This window comes from Condylostylus longicornis, unplaced genomic scaffold (genome assembly GCF_029603195.1).
Source record: "Condylostylus longicornis isolate FDR11 unplaced genomic scaffold, ASM2960319v2 ptg000003l, whole genome shotgun sequence".
NCBI classification, from domain to species: domain Eukaryota; kingdom Metazoa; phylum Arthropoda; class Insecta; order Diptera; family Dolichopodidae; genus Condylostylus; species Condylostylus longicornis.
This window is the reverse complement of record NW_026577972.1, coordinates 1,014,552-1,028,936: the sequence shown is the minus strand read 5'-3', so window position 1 is coordinate 1,028,936 and position 14,385 is coordinate 1,014,552. Positions and strand designations below refer to the sequence as shown.

The 14,385-nt window shown below is 27.8% G+C and overlaps 2 protein-coding genes across 3 annotated transcripts in view; one reads left to right on the top strand and one right to left on the bottom strand.

The window, feature by feature from the left end:
- Window positions 1–165: 165 nt before the first annotated feature.
- LOC129607223 (uncharacterized) lies at window positions 166–2,770 on the bottom strand. Its single transcript, XM_055518050.1, has 2 exons — window positions 2,731–2,770; window positions 166–1,277 (listed from the first exon to the last, which is right to left on the bottom strand). Exons 1-2 carry the CDS (start codon window positions 2,768–2,770, stop codon window positions 166–168), a joined length of 1,152 nt encoding a protein of 383 aa, XP_055374025.1.
- Window positions 2,771–9,672: 6,902 nt separating this feature from the next.
- Window positions 9,673–14,385, top strand: part of LOC129607176 (protein suppressor of sable) — a 28,107-nt gene continuing 23,394 nt past the window's right edge. The window contains exon 1 of one of the 2 annotated variants that reach the window (XM_055517967.1): window positions 9,673–9,833. The gene's annotated coding sequence lies outside the window, so the exon portion shown is untranslated. Of the gene's footprint in view, window positions 9,834–13,370; window positions 14,377–14,385 lie in introns of those variants that run through there. The other variant, XM_055517959.1, reaches the window with a different exon arrangement.

The window sequence follows — 14,385 nt, the reverse complement described above, 5'->3', positions numbered from 1 at the left end:
CCTTCAGCTGGATCTACAATCTTGTAGAATAGGTTGTATTTCTGGGTGCCCAGTCCCTTTATCCTGTTACCGTTCACCCAAGGCTCCTGAATTAGAGCGATATCGATGTCTTCCTCTTCTAGGAAGACCAATAGGTTATCCGAGGCTAATCTCGAATGCTTGAGATTAACCTGGATTACCCTCATCGCTCTTGCTCTTATCAGCCACCTCCATCTGTTCAAAGAGCTGGCTCGCTTCTTCTATGGCGTCCCCTTCTGGGTCCGCACTTCGAAATATTTTGAGTTTGGCATGCCGTATGCCAAACCGCAGTCTGTTGTCCCTCCTGTCCAACGGCTGTAGACTCTCCTCATTAATGAGAAGTAGGAAGGACTCACTGTTTTTCTGAGGCTCCTCTTTCTTGATAATTTGCCAATCATCCATCGGCACCTCAGGATTGGCAATTTTTAAGACCTTTAACAACTTGTCCCCCGCAATATTCATCTTAGGGATCCAAATACGAGCCCGGGGTCTCCTAGGAATTTCCTTAGCTGGGATGAGCTCAATCTTGGACCCATCCCATGCATCGCTAATCTTAGCAACACACGAACTAAGAAAATCCCCGGAAAGCCGGTCCTCGCATTTGATCACCCTGTAGCCCCTGACTACCTCAGATGAATCGAAGCTCAGGACTTCGCTGCCATCGGTCGTTAGGAGATGTTCAACCACCATCTCCGATAATTTTGCTTCGACCTTGCCCCATAACTCGGAGGACAACTTCAGGTTGGTAGACTTTCTGTCCACCACCCCAAACTGGAGATGATCACGGACCACCTCGCTCATCGTTCTCCCCTGTGCACGATTTCCACTTGATGTTGAAGGGCTGGTTGTCTCTGGCTTGACGACCTTCGACCTTTTGCTCTCTTGAGCATTTCTATCTTCATCTTGAGACGTTACTCTTTTTGTGGTCTCTTGAGGCTTCGTGTTCTTATACGCATTGTACTCGTCAATTACCTTCTGGTATTTGACTTTGTCCTCCGCGTCTTTTTCAGAAGTTTTACCTTCTGCTTCATTCTGGGCAATCTTACCTAAAATGAAGACGGCCTTCGAATATCTCTTCTTAAGTACGAAGGCGGGTCCTTTTGATTTTTTGCTTTTAGAACTATGGCTGGTTCCTTTAGCTTTTTGTGTAGATTGTTCTGGTGGTTTTGCTACCTTACTGGTTTCATCACCACAAATCGATACACCTGCTTCCTGACTGGAAGCTAGTATCTCGTCTTCTGACGAGGTGCCAATTGGCTCTTGTTTTTTTTAAATTTTTTTAATTGAATTCTCATTTTGATCCCACGAGTGTGTCCGGAAAAACAGTCCATCCTGCCAGAGCCGACTTACCAGGATAAGGTCCGTTACTCTCTGAGGCGACCCGGTATCAGAGAGACTCCGTTCGCGGTAGCCAGTATACCCCCCGGCTACCAACTAGTCCACTAGGCACGGGTCGTATAACACCATTGGATTGGGGGAGGTGGGACTTGTTGAAGATTAGCTTACGCTGTTACTTCATGCCCGTGGGACTTGCTGAAGATTGGCTTGCGCCGTTACTTCAAGCCCGTGAGATTCTCTTGGTTTTCTGGTCTCACTTTCGACCTTATCGGCATGGTTGCACCTTCCAGATACTACAGAATTGTCAAATTTTTAAGAGAAATTGTCATATGTGTAATTTTTAAGAGAAATAAGTTGAAAAAATTTTTTTAAAGGAAAAACTAAAAAATATTTTAAATTATTTTTTCATTTTAGACATCTGTAAAAAAACCAAATTGAAAAAAAACTCATTATTGTTTTTTCTCTTTGAATAAATTTATTGTATAAATTGTAAATAACTACAAGTATTTTAATATCACAAATGAAAATATTTTGTTAAAAAAATTTCTTATGTTATCAGTATTATGCTTCACAATTTTAATATTTCTTATGCTTCACAATTTTATTGAAGAACTCTATACAATATTAAAAATAATAAATATAAATACTTACATATAAATTTTAATGACTTTAAAACAAAATAATTTTTAGCAAATTTTAATTAATATGATGATTATCACACACTGAAGTAGATTTTTTTGGTGACCAAATCCTTACTCTATAAAGGAAAATATATTTCATTTCATCATTTCTACCAAAATTGTAATTATACAAAAACAAGTAAAAACGTTTCAGTCGGTATAAACCGACTAAATAATACCCTGCAATTTGACAGTCTGAGTTTAAAAATTTGTTTTTGAAATATTTTTAGGATTAACTTTGATTGCTAAATGGCAATTACTTGAACCTGTCAAACCACTCAATAGAAACTTCTCGGAGATTATGCCTGGCGTATAAGTGGACACGACTGCCGAATTTCATGAATCTTTGGCAGCTACCCGAACCCGCCAAGCCATTTTACCGAAACTTCAATTTGCCGCGTTTCGTGAATATTCCTTTATTGTATGGCAGCTACCCGAACCTGCCAAACCATTTTACCGAAACTTCAGTTTGCCGAGTTTCATGAATATTCCTTTATTATTTTTCCAAATACCTAAAATTAACTTTCGAAGTGGTATGGCAGCTACCCGAACCATTGCAGCCGTTCCATTGAAGTTTTCATAATATATGTAGAACATAATTGGACACACTTTTACAAAATTTGATATCAATATTTTTATTGGTTTTTAAAATATTTAAAAAAAACTCTTTGAGTTGTATGGCAGCTATCCGAACCCGTTGTCCGAATTGATCCAATTACAATTGCAGCCGTCATTGGCACAAAAGAAACTTGTGAAAGTTTGATATTGATTGCATTATTCGTTTTTGAGTTATCGTGCGATCGGGCGGACAAACGCACGGACGGACATGCCTAAATCAACGCAGAATTTTACGCTAAGCAAGAATATATATATATATGTCTATGCCAGAGACGACTCCTTCAAGTGGTTACAAACTCCATACCAAAGTGAACACCCTTTACGAAGTGCAGGATATAAAAAAGATTATTTAAATATATGTTTGTATCTACATTTTATCAAACACAAACTCATTTTGCTTAAAAAAAAATCCGGTCCTGATTATGTTATCCGAAGTAATTTTAATTTTAAACAAAACAAAAACGAATATTTTCTTGGCAAAATTAAAAACTTGGAAAGTGTAAAGTAAGAAACTGTAAGATTTAAATGGATATAAAGACAGAGAAACAAATTGCTTAAGCAAAGGTGGACTTTTGTGTGCAAAGTTGGGCAAGCTTGTGCTATAAATAAGCAGTGTTCTGTTATTTCTGTTTTTAATGCTGAAAAAGTTCGTTTTGATTACTTTGTAGAATCTGATTATAGTTTAAAAGATGCTTTATTAAACATATCAATAAAAAAAACATTTAAAGAGGTAAGCTGTTATGCCGAGTCAAAATGTTAGAGATATTGCTGATAATATGAATAATAGAACCAATAGGAAACACAAGGAGGAAAGGCAAAATTTTATAAAAGGAATTTTGAAATATCATGAAGGTATATTAAAGACATTTAGGACAATGATAATATAACCATTGATCGGAAACAATGCCCTTAGTTTTATTGAGAATCATTCTCAAGCTGTAGGAGTAATAAATAATAATACATCCCTAATCTGGCATCCCTAACTACGTACGTTAAATTATTTAAATACAGTAGAAATCGTTTATAACGTACACTCAAGGGACCGGAAAAATGAAAAATATGTATTAATAAGGTTTCAAAATAAAAAGTTATCTCAAATAGTAAATTTTTAAAAACAACTTAAGCTACGTTTATAAAAAATCAGATGTCGTATCAGAAGAATTCATTATAACCTATGTTATTTCCATGTTAACAATGATATAGCTGAAGTAGAAACATTCACTATAACCAATTTTTATCATATATTGCTCATCAATATGAGAAATTTCGTTATGATATTTAATAATATAAAAAAATTTCAATAGACAATTTTTTAACTGTTTTTCAATTTATTTCTTGTTTATAGATGGAAAAAATATCGATAAATAGTAAAATTAAAGACAAAGTTGAGAGATGCACAATTAAAAAAAATGTTATATACCCATTCCAAAAGACAGTATGGACTGGAAATCTAAAAAAATTAAAATTTATAAAAAATCAGGTTAGAATACCAAATAAAAATAGAAAAACTTTTTCAGAGGACAATCGGCTATATCCCTATATTCAACTGCACAAAAATAAAACAGATTTTTGTGGAAAAGAGTATTCTCTATTATTAGTAACTGGAATGATGAATATGATAAAAAATAAAGTTGGATCAAACTAATGGTTTGTATTGTAACACTTTTCCCTTCGCCAAAAGAAAATACTGCTTTTATACAGTCTATGTATACCTACCACACTATTAAAATTATTTTCATTCATATATGAAACTATTTCTAGGATTGCATATATTTAGGATGAACGATTTATGCAGTCTTTTTGCTTTCATTTATGCAAGCAAAAATTAATTTAAAGAGGACTTAACATAATGCTTGATTTTAAGGGTTAATTGCGTGAGTCAAAAAAAATAATTATATTTTTTAATGTTATGGAATTTACCGTTAGTTTTTTGCGTTTATAGAAAATTGAAAAAGTTTACGGTTTCGGAAATATAAGGCGTCAAAAATTCAAACTTTACAAATTTCAAGAGACGATAACTTGAGAGGGGGTGGAGTAGAAAAAAAATTTTCTTTTAACGAAATAAACTATTTATTAGTATCTAAAAGCTGCTAGAAATTTAGGCTCCTACAACCTGGGGTCTAGAAGAAAAACGACATCAAAAATTTGGAAAAAACGGATTTTAGATAACGGTGAATTTGAACGGCCATTTTGTTTTTTTAAAGTTTAACTATAGTATATCGCATTAAGAGAAGCAAGAAACTGCCTTTGTGCGTTTGTAAAATTTGAAAAATGCTTATGGTTTCACTACAATAAATAGTTAAAAAATGGCATTTTTATGGTTTTGAGGGGGTATAACTTCTAGAGGGGAGATAGGTAAAAATTTTGTTCTACGGAAATAAGTTTTTAGTAAAGATCTATTTAAATATTAAATTTCAGCTTTCTATCTTCAAGGTTATACAAGTTTTGTAATTTTGTAAACATGTTCACGGACGGAGGGACAGAATGAAACTAATAAGCACTTTTTTTTTCAAAAGTTTTTGGAAAAATGCTAAAAATGACAAAGCTATGAAACCGAATACTAAACAAAAAAATTGAAGACATTAATAAAAGTAAAGAAAATTAATAAAAAAAATATCAACTAAAACAATAACATAAAATACATATTTGTAGTTTTTATTTCAATATGTGATAGCGCTACTTTCATATAATTTTTTAGTTTCGTGTCCTATAACTTCACAGACAACTGTCAATAATTTTGTACACTGCCCTGTTTTTAAATGCCGTGATATACACCTGAAACGAACGTTGTCACTTGCAAAGACATTTTCTCCTATGGGTTATAATGCATACATTACAATAATAACCTAAGTACCTATACCTGCTAGCAAATAATGCTCTCTGTTTCCAGAAACCTTATGACATTTTTTACGGATACGTAATACACTGTATAAACCCTATAGTTGTAGTAAAATCCATGCAGTTATGGATAAGAAAGAAATTAAAAAGTACAGCCTCGTCCAAAAAAATTTGTACCACCTTTTTATAATTTTTTGATTTTCTTGTTATTTTACCTTCCAGCTGAAGAGTATATTTTCCAAAGTAAGTTGGTAAGAGTCGGTGTGGTTCTCGCGATACTAAAACTTCTTCAACCAGACCAAATTTTCTACAATAAAAAATGTAAATTTCTATTACAATTATATAAGTATGTAATTAGACTCTTGTTATATTCGAATGTTACTATACATAAACTTACATAATATACATACATATAAGTACATATTTGAAATAAATGCACTTGAAATAAAAATTAATTGTCTCTTTTTTTACACATAGAAATCTATTATATTTGTTGAAATTTATGGAAATTTGACGAAAATTTTAAAAAGTTCGTTTTTAGAAAGTAAATACGCTTTTTATAATTTAATATACTTTAGTTGCCATACTCGTTGTACAGTACAAGAAAGGTATAGTCCCGCCTTGACATTACAAAAAATCAAGGCCTGGACTAATGCACATATATATCTATCACACCTCCACGCTGAAAATGTTTTCCGAAATTGTGAATCGGAAAAAGATACAAAAACAATTGTTAATATTTTATGTTTTCGAAGTATGCCGATTGAAATATTTTTTCAGTGAATGAAAATAATATACGAATCTCATTTTATTTAGTATAGTTTTAAAAGCCATCGTTAGATTAATTATTTTTTCGCTTTTTTCTTCAATTTATTTTTAAATTCTATTTTTTATGCCCAAATTTTACTCTGTATTCAGTATCCTTCCATTAGGAAGGCAAGAGGGGTTGTCTGGGCTAAAAATTGCAATTTTTTTTTAAATGCATTTTTCAGGTAGAATCAGTAGAGCCAAAAATATTCCTTCACCCAAATAAATTCCGACGCACCTTTCATTTAAACTTCATATAAATTTGAAATTTATTTTTGATTTGCTTGATGGCTTGACCTGTTCCCTGCTTTTTTTGTGAATGTATCTGTTAAAACATATGGATTTTTGGCGAAATGACATTTCGAAGATTTATTTTTTTGTTGTTTTTTTGGAAAAATGATGATTTTTGCCTATTTTCATTTCGAGTTTTTTATACGAAAAGTTGATGAAAACCTTTGGAAGTTGTTGAAAAAATTTGGAGTTTTCTGAACAACATATTAAAAATTCAAATTTCGACTCAAAATTTTAACTACAATTTTGATTAAATATATTTTCGAGTTATTTCCGTATTTTTTTGCACTGAATTGAGAGTAAAAAATTATGATATACCGAATAAAAAAAAAATGGTCCTGTATTTTTTAGTCTAGAATACACGGTTTAAAATAAAGTTAATAAAAATTTTATTAGATTTAAATTTAGAATTTAAGTTTGTAATTATTTGATTTTAAATTTTATAATTATGAAAGTGCTTTTAAAATTTTATAATCATTATAAAAGATACGTCGTTTTAAGTTGTCCCCTATATAGAAACAGACATAATAAAAATATTATAAAGAAACTTGTATAAGTTTTAAAGTTCCTGATGCGATAGTTTAGGTAAAGGACTTCTAATATAAAAAGAATTCACATACGTAATAATTTTTATGAATTATGAAGCTTATAAATTTAATTAATATAGTATACACATGAAAATTTGTATACGTTATTATATAAGAAGTATGCATTTTGGGAGACATATCATAAAAAATTAGCAAACTCGTTAATATGAAATGTACATTTTCTTAAATTTGAAAAAATACGCAAAAATCAACTTAATACTTCGAAAAAAAAATTTGCACTGTTTTTTTTTTCTTTTAATGTAGCGTTTATTGAAATCTTAAAAAAAAGGACAGAGCCTGAAAGGTTTTTTTAAATCAATTTTTTAATATTTTAATACTCGTAACACACTCTTTAAGAATGTAAAGACTGAATTTGAAAGCTTGAATTTTAACTTTTTCTGATTAAAAATTTGAAAAAAGTAAATTCGACACCTGTGAACTGTCACTCTCCCATAGGGTCCAGGCCTATATTTCTGTCAGCCGTGGTTCCCACTTAACATTTATAATATATTTATGTATGTACATATGTATATTATTTTCAAGTAAAATGTTCGTCCAACGTATTTGTATCTAACCAGTCCCAATACGTTCCATTCTTTTTTTTTAATTCTGATCGCGTCATATTTCTTATTATTTTTTTCTTTTTTTTTTTAGTAAAAAAGCAATGGACAGTAATGCCTTTATATCGGACGAACAAGTCCCAATCCTAACCCAATATGTACTCAATTTTTTTACGAAGCATTCCGTTTTGTTGGCTTCGTTCCACTTTTTTTTTTAATTCCATTGATCTTGTCAGTTGTTTCCCTTTATAATTAAAAAGGGTTTAATATTTCATAAAATCTCACGATTCATATTTTTTAAAATGCTTCACATTTAAATGATGTTGAACGAAAAACTTAATTCATATTACTTAGTCATGTTGGCTTAGCTTCGTATCTTTTTCTTGATTATGTAAACGTATTTATCGAAATACATATATTATACATACATATGTATATGCATATGTACATAAAATTTAATTAGATTTTATTTAAGAATTAATTTTTTTAACAATCCTTTAACAAAACTTAAAAATTGTATATTAAAAAACAAAAACATTTCATTAATTTTATTTAATTTTTAAAATGTCGGCCAAAATCTCGTACTACAAACACACATTCGCAAAAAGGGATGTCATTGTAGTAGTTTTATGTAATGAGAGAGATATTTATATATAATGTTTAAAGAGCGAAAAAATAAAGAGAATTTATATTAATATCCCAGTCAGTAATGTCAATATTTTTGGCATAGAAAGTGCAAAAGTTTTTTTCTTGTAGTGGAAAAAAGTGCTAAATTTTTTTTAATTAGTGCAAAAAAATGCTAAATAATTTTCAAATTCTGAATAAACTTTGATTTTTTAGCCTTTTTTAAAGTCCATAAAAACTACATGGGCATGTATAATATGTATAAAAATTCATATTCGAAAACCTTTTCTAATTTTCTCTTATTAAAAATATATTTTTCTAAAACTAAGAATGTGTAAATAAATTATCTGTATAAGAAATGACGTGAAAAAATAAAATTCAAAATAAAAATGTACATTTAACAAAATTTACATATTTTTATTGAAGAAATATGTAAAAAGAACATTCTTATTCAAAGTCATTTTTCACGATCCTTTTTTTACATAATTTTTAAAATAAGTCTGTCCGTGTATGAACTTTTTTTATTTTTACTTTGAATTTTTTTTCATAGCTACTTTCATATAATTACACATGTACGTGCACAAAAATTATTTACATATTCTTGTTTTTTTTTCGAAAAATTGCATTTTTAATGAGAAAAAAGTTTTGACGTTTTCTGTAAACAAGTGTATGGTCATATACATACATATATGTCATTATTTTATGATAAAACTTAAAAGAAAAATTTTTATAATTATTATAGAATAATTTACTTATTTTTGAATTGTTTGTTTTCGACATCGCTTTTCGTTGTAATTTTCTTTTTCAAAATTATAAGCATTAAGTGTTCCAATCACATTTCCTGGAAAACTATAAGTCTTGCAACATTTTTATCCTTTCTCTGCAAACTGTAGCATATAACAAGAACAGCATTTTTAAATTTCATTTTGAATTTTTTTTCTCATAAAACTTTTAAAAATTAAAAAATTTCTTTTTGTCAAAATATTAATGTCGAGTGCAAAAAAATGCAATATTTCTAAAATGGTATCAAAGTGCACTATAGTGCAAATAATATTTTAAAGGTTAGACAGTGCCAGAAATGCATTGAAAAGTGCTAAACTCCCAGTCAGCATTTTTCTTTTGTGTCTACTTGTTTGAATGAGTTTGTATATTGAATTCAGTTATGTGTGGATAGAGAAGTGTGTGAAAACATTCATACATATATGGATATTTTATTAGAACCCCTCTGTAATAACAATATTAACTTGATGAAATTTTATTTTAGAAGCATTTAAGTGGAAGTCTTTGATATATGAAGTTTGAAAAAAGAAAATTGAAAGAAAAATTGAATTTTGTATAAAAAAAATACATATATTTTTTTTTTATAAATTATAGTTTTTTTTTTTTTTGGTCTTAAGCTGAACTAAATTTAATTTTTTCACCAAAAAAAAAAATGGAAAAATAAGCAATAATACCGAAGGAATATTTAAATAGTATGAAATTATGAATTTGTTTTTTTTTTTTTTTTGTATTTTTTTTTTATGTCAAAAGTCCAAAACACCTATGATAAAATAGTATGTTGCTGACTTTTAATATACATACAATATTTTTTTGAAGCTGCAAAAATATATTTAAATAAAAATTTTAATACTTACGTATATAAATGAATAGTATGAAAATTTATATTTATGTACATTTCATATGCATATAAATATAAAAATACCATACATGCATATGTGTATAAATCCATCCATACTTATGTATATTAAAGAAACGCGCATTGTATATGTAGAGGTATAAAGGAAATTTTTTTTTAATTTTACTATATATAAGTTTTTTTTAGGTTATACCTACATATTATGTACTTATGTATAATTTTTTTCTTCATGTAGATATATATACATACATACATGTGTATGTAACGGACAATGTTGAATTCTATTTATTCCTTAACATTCTGTTAGTAGCATAATTTTTTTTTTTTAAATTTTGTAATTTTCTAAACAAAATCAATTTTAAAACATGAAATTCTATAATGCAAATCAAAAAACTTTTTAATAATATCCCATTACTTCGAGTTGAGCCTTAAACAACAGAATGTGGGTGATCAGCATATTCTATGAGCATGCGTATAATAAACATGTGTATGTATGTATGTATGTATGAAAAATTAAAAAAAAAACTTATGTTACAAGTTCAAATTATTTACATACATATTTAAATTTTACATGTAAAAAGTAAATCCTTACTTTTTATCTTTATGAAAATACAATTTTTTACAATATAATCTTTTTTAATTTTTTAATAGAACTTTTTACAAAATTTCTTATGAAATCATAAATGTTATACATGATTATGTTTGTGTGTTTTTACAATAGTATGCATGAATATTTAAATACGCAAAATAAACAAAAAACAATATGGCAGCAATCAAGCTTATCAACAAAACCCAAAAAGTAAAAATTATTTTTTTATTAAAAAATTTCATTTACGCTAAATATAATAATTAAAATACATAGAAAGGGGGATGTGAATGCTTTTTGTTTTTTTATAATTACGTAAATAATTAAAACAAATTGCCTTTTCTCTGAAATTTCGTTATTTTGAGTGTTTATTTTTATTATTTTAATCTATAATTATGTATGTATACAATATGTACATAGCAAAATGTGGAAAGTTTTATTATTTAAAATTCATATATACTTATATGTATGTATGTACGTAAAAATTTTTTTAGTGTCTCGTTTTGTGAAAAAATATATATGTATTATGTATGTAATTTTCATTATGAAATTTTTTTTGAGTAAGTTACACTCTATGAAATTATAAAAAAAAAAAAAATTTTATTATTTCCCAATTATATAATATGAAGAAAAATTAATAAGAAATTTGATATTGAGATTTACGAAATTAATATTAAAATATAATTATACAATCTTATATAATTTTCATAAAAACACATGTATGTATGTGTGTAAATATACTAAATATTTAAATATTCAACAATTTGACATAAAAAAATCAAGGCCTGGACACTGCTTTTTTGTGATTGCGTCTGTTAAAACTACATGGATTTTTGGCGAAATGACATTTCGAAGAATTATTTTTTTGTTGCTTTTTTTGGAAAAATTATATTTTTTGCCTATTTTCATTTCGAGTTTTCTATACGAAAAGTTAACTAAAACCTAAAAATTAAAATGAAATTTAATCTTAAATATTTCTTCACTTCTTGTGGTAGCTGCCGTACAACTTCAATAGTAGTTTGGCCATATCTCAGAAAATATAGAAATTCACAGTATTGAGATTTTGCATTAATTAATATGGTAAGACGGCAACTTAAAGTCATAGTCAGTCCCACAGTCAGCTATGACATATTTATTCCCAAATAGGATAGCAAATTCGTACGGCTCAACTCAATTCGGCATGGTCAACTCAATTTTTTTTTTTTTGTTTTTTTAGAATACGTGTTTTTTTTTGTTTTCAAAATCAATATTAAATCAAATGCAATAAATTGTGAATTTCGTGCCAAAAACTAAATTTTAATTTTAATGATTTTCTTATCAAAATATTACAATATTGTTAGGGTTATTTATAGTTTTTTTTTTGTATATTATTTTGTTTAGCATGGAAAGTAAATTTTTAGTATCTGAAAAGAACTCTTGTTATTTCTTTTTTTGCTAATTTTGGAAAACTGGTCATTTTAATTTTCACATTTATAATCAACATATGTATGTATTATGCATTACCCATTTTATAAGTAATTTGACTTGTTTCAAGCCGTTAGTTTTCGTTTGCTTGCCACTTCCGCGATTCTCAAAATATTACATTTTCATTAGATATAGATGGTAATAAGAGTGAGACAGGTACAAAGTATTGTAAACAAACGAGTGTATCAAAAATAGCGAACTAATAAAATTAAATTAGGTAAGGTAAAAATATTTGTTATTTTTATTTTGATAAAAACAAAATTTATTTTTCATTTAATAAAAGTTAGGTAAAAACATTTGAATGTATAGATATAAAATAAGATAGATACATATATACGTCTTTGCTATAACTTAAGAAATCAAAGTTTCTTTTTAGCAATTTTCCAAAATTTTTGAAAAACTGCTAAAAATTTTTTGCTTATTAATCTTATTCTGTCCGTCCTTGGACATGTTTACAAAACTTCTATCACGTTTCACGTTATCAAACGCCACGTTTCACATTCTTAATTCTCACCAAGTTGTAGTTTTTTTTTTAATAAATATGAAAAAAAATATGTTGTTTTTTTTCATATATTCATTTCAATTTAACAATTTTCTTGAAAAATATTTAATTTCTAAAGAATTCCGAAATCTATTTATGTATATGTTTTTAATGTAATTTCAAAATGATCCAACTTGTCACCTCACACGTGCTATACGATCGCTGCAGAAAACTACTATTGTCACGTCAGAGGTGACTTATGACCGATAAAGGGTGAAAGTTATAACTCACCAAATCCTAAAAACGCTTTTTTTTTAACTATTTATTACAGCGAAGTTATAGTGTTTGGTTTCTTCTACTGCGACATACAACATTTGAACTTTGAAAAAACAAAATGGATATTGAAATTTTCCGTCTAAAACGTTTTTTCCGAAAAATCTGAAATTAGAAAAAAAGCTTTGAGGCTTTTCCAAAAAAAATCTTACATTTCCGAAACTGCAATCTTTTCCAAATTTCTATAAATGCAGAAAGCTAGCAGTAAGTGCCATTAAAATTTATAACAATTCTTAACTCACGCAAATAGTAATGTATAAAAAATAATGCAAATACATTTTTTTCTGCTTTCTGAGAGTTTTTGTTTTCTTATGTCAAATTAATATTGTTTTTGTCAATTCACATATTATATAAAGCGCGAACTTAAAAATTGACAATATAAACTTTTGAGAAATAGTTTTGAATTTTAGAAACGCAAAGAATTTTACATAATAAAAATATTTTTATGTGTTTAGGTTAATTATATCAAATAATTTTAATAAACTAAAAAGATACGTTAAAGATATAGGTCAAAATTTCGCGAGTGTTCAGTATTAAAATACAAATTTCAACATTAGACGATTCTTTCGCGATATCGTTTTCCAAAAAAGATTCTAGATTTAATTTGTTTTATTGTACAAGATATTTTTTTGGCAACAACACAAATGATATTTCATAAGCAAATGCAAATAATGACATTTTCTGATATAAATGCAAAAAAGTGGTAAAAATGATTTTGCAGTAGTATAGGATTCTGAAATTTAGTAAAAAACTACAACTGTAGTAAAATTAACAACACTGCTTCACAAACAGTACTGAAATATCAAAATTAGCATTCGGTTATCTTAGAACTCAGTCACTGCTTTTCTGAATTCACAATAATATAATTATTATTCAGCTTGGGCGTTACCTAGGTGTCAATACATTTAAAATAAATAATAAGAAATTTAAAGTTATTCGTCAGACATTTCCCGAAGTGAAAAATCTGGCAAAGTTTATGATCATCTGACAGGTCTTTGATCCGAAAAATCAAATAAATCTGGTAATATGTACCATCTTGTTTCTATATACCTTTATTTATATTTCTCTCTCTTTACTTTTTCATTATGCCAAGGTGTAAATATTACTCTTCTCTGTGTTTTTTTGCTTTGTTAAATATGCATACAAACGAATGCATATATATATATATGATTGGTGGTGGTAATATGAGCATAATAAACCTGTAAAGTTGGAAACCAAAGCTTTATGAACACATATACAAATTCCATTTTAAAATTATTCGACGAAAAAATTTTTTGAGAGCATTAGAGAAAATGTTTTATTGAAATATGGAAGGAAGGACAGAAAAAATAAAATTTATTAATTTTAAATTATTTAAAAAAGAAAATAATTAAATATAAAAATTCGAGTAGAAAAAGTTTGAAAATTTCAATTCAACCAAGAAAAAAAAACTGAAACTGAAGAAATTTAAAATTAAAGCAAAAAAAGGCTATTTAAAAATTTTCCATTTTACTATTTTTTTATCATGAAAATCAAGTAAATTTT

Bases quoted from the DNA above. Each gene is read 5' to 3' on its own strand.
- LOC129607223 (XM_055518050.1), bottom strand. From the start codon at position 2,770: ATGACGGCTGCAATTGTAATTGGATCAATTCGGACAACGG. The intron at 1,278-2,730 runs GTTCGGATAGCT...AAAAAAAACAAG, and splicing joins TGGATCAATTCGGACAACGG to AGCCAATTGGCACCTCGTCA.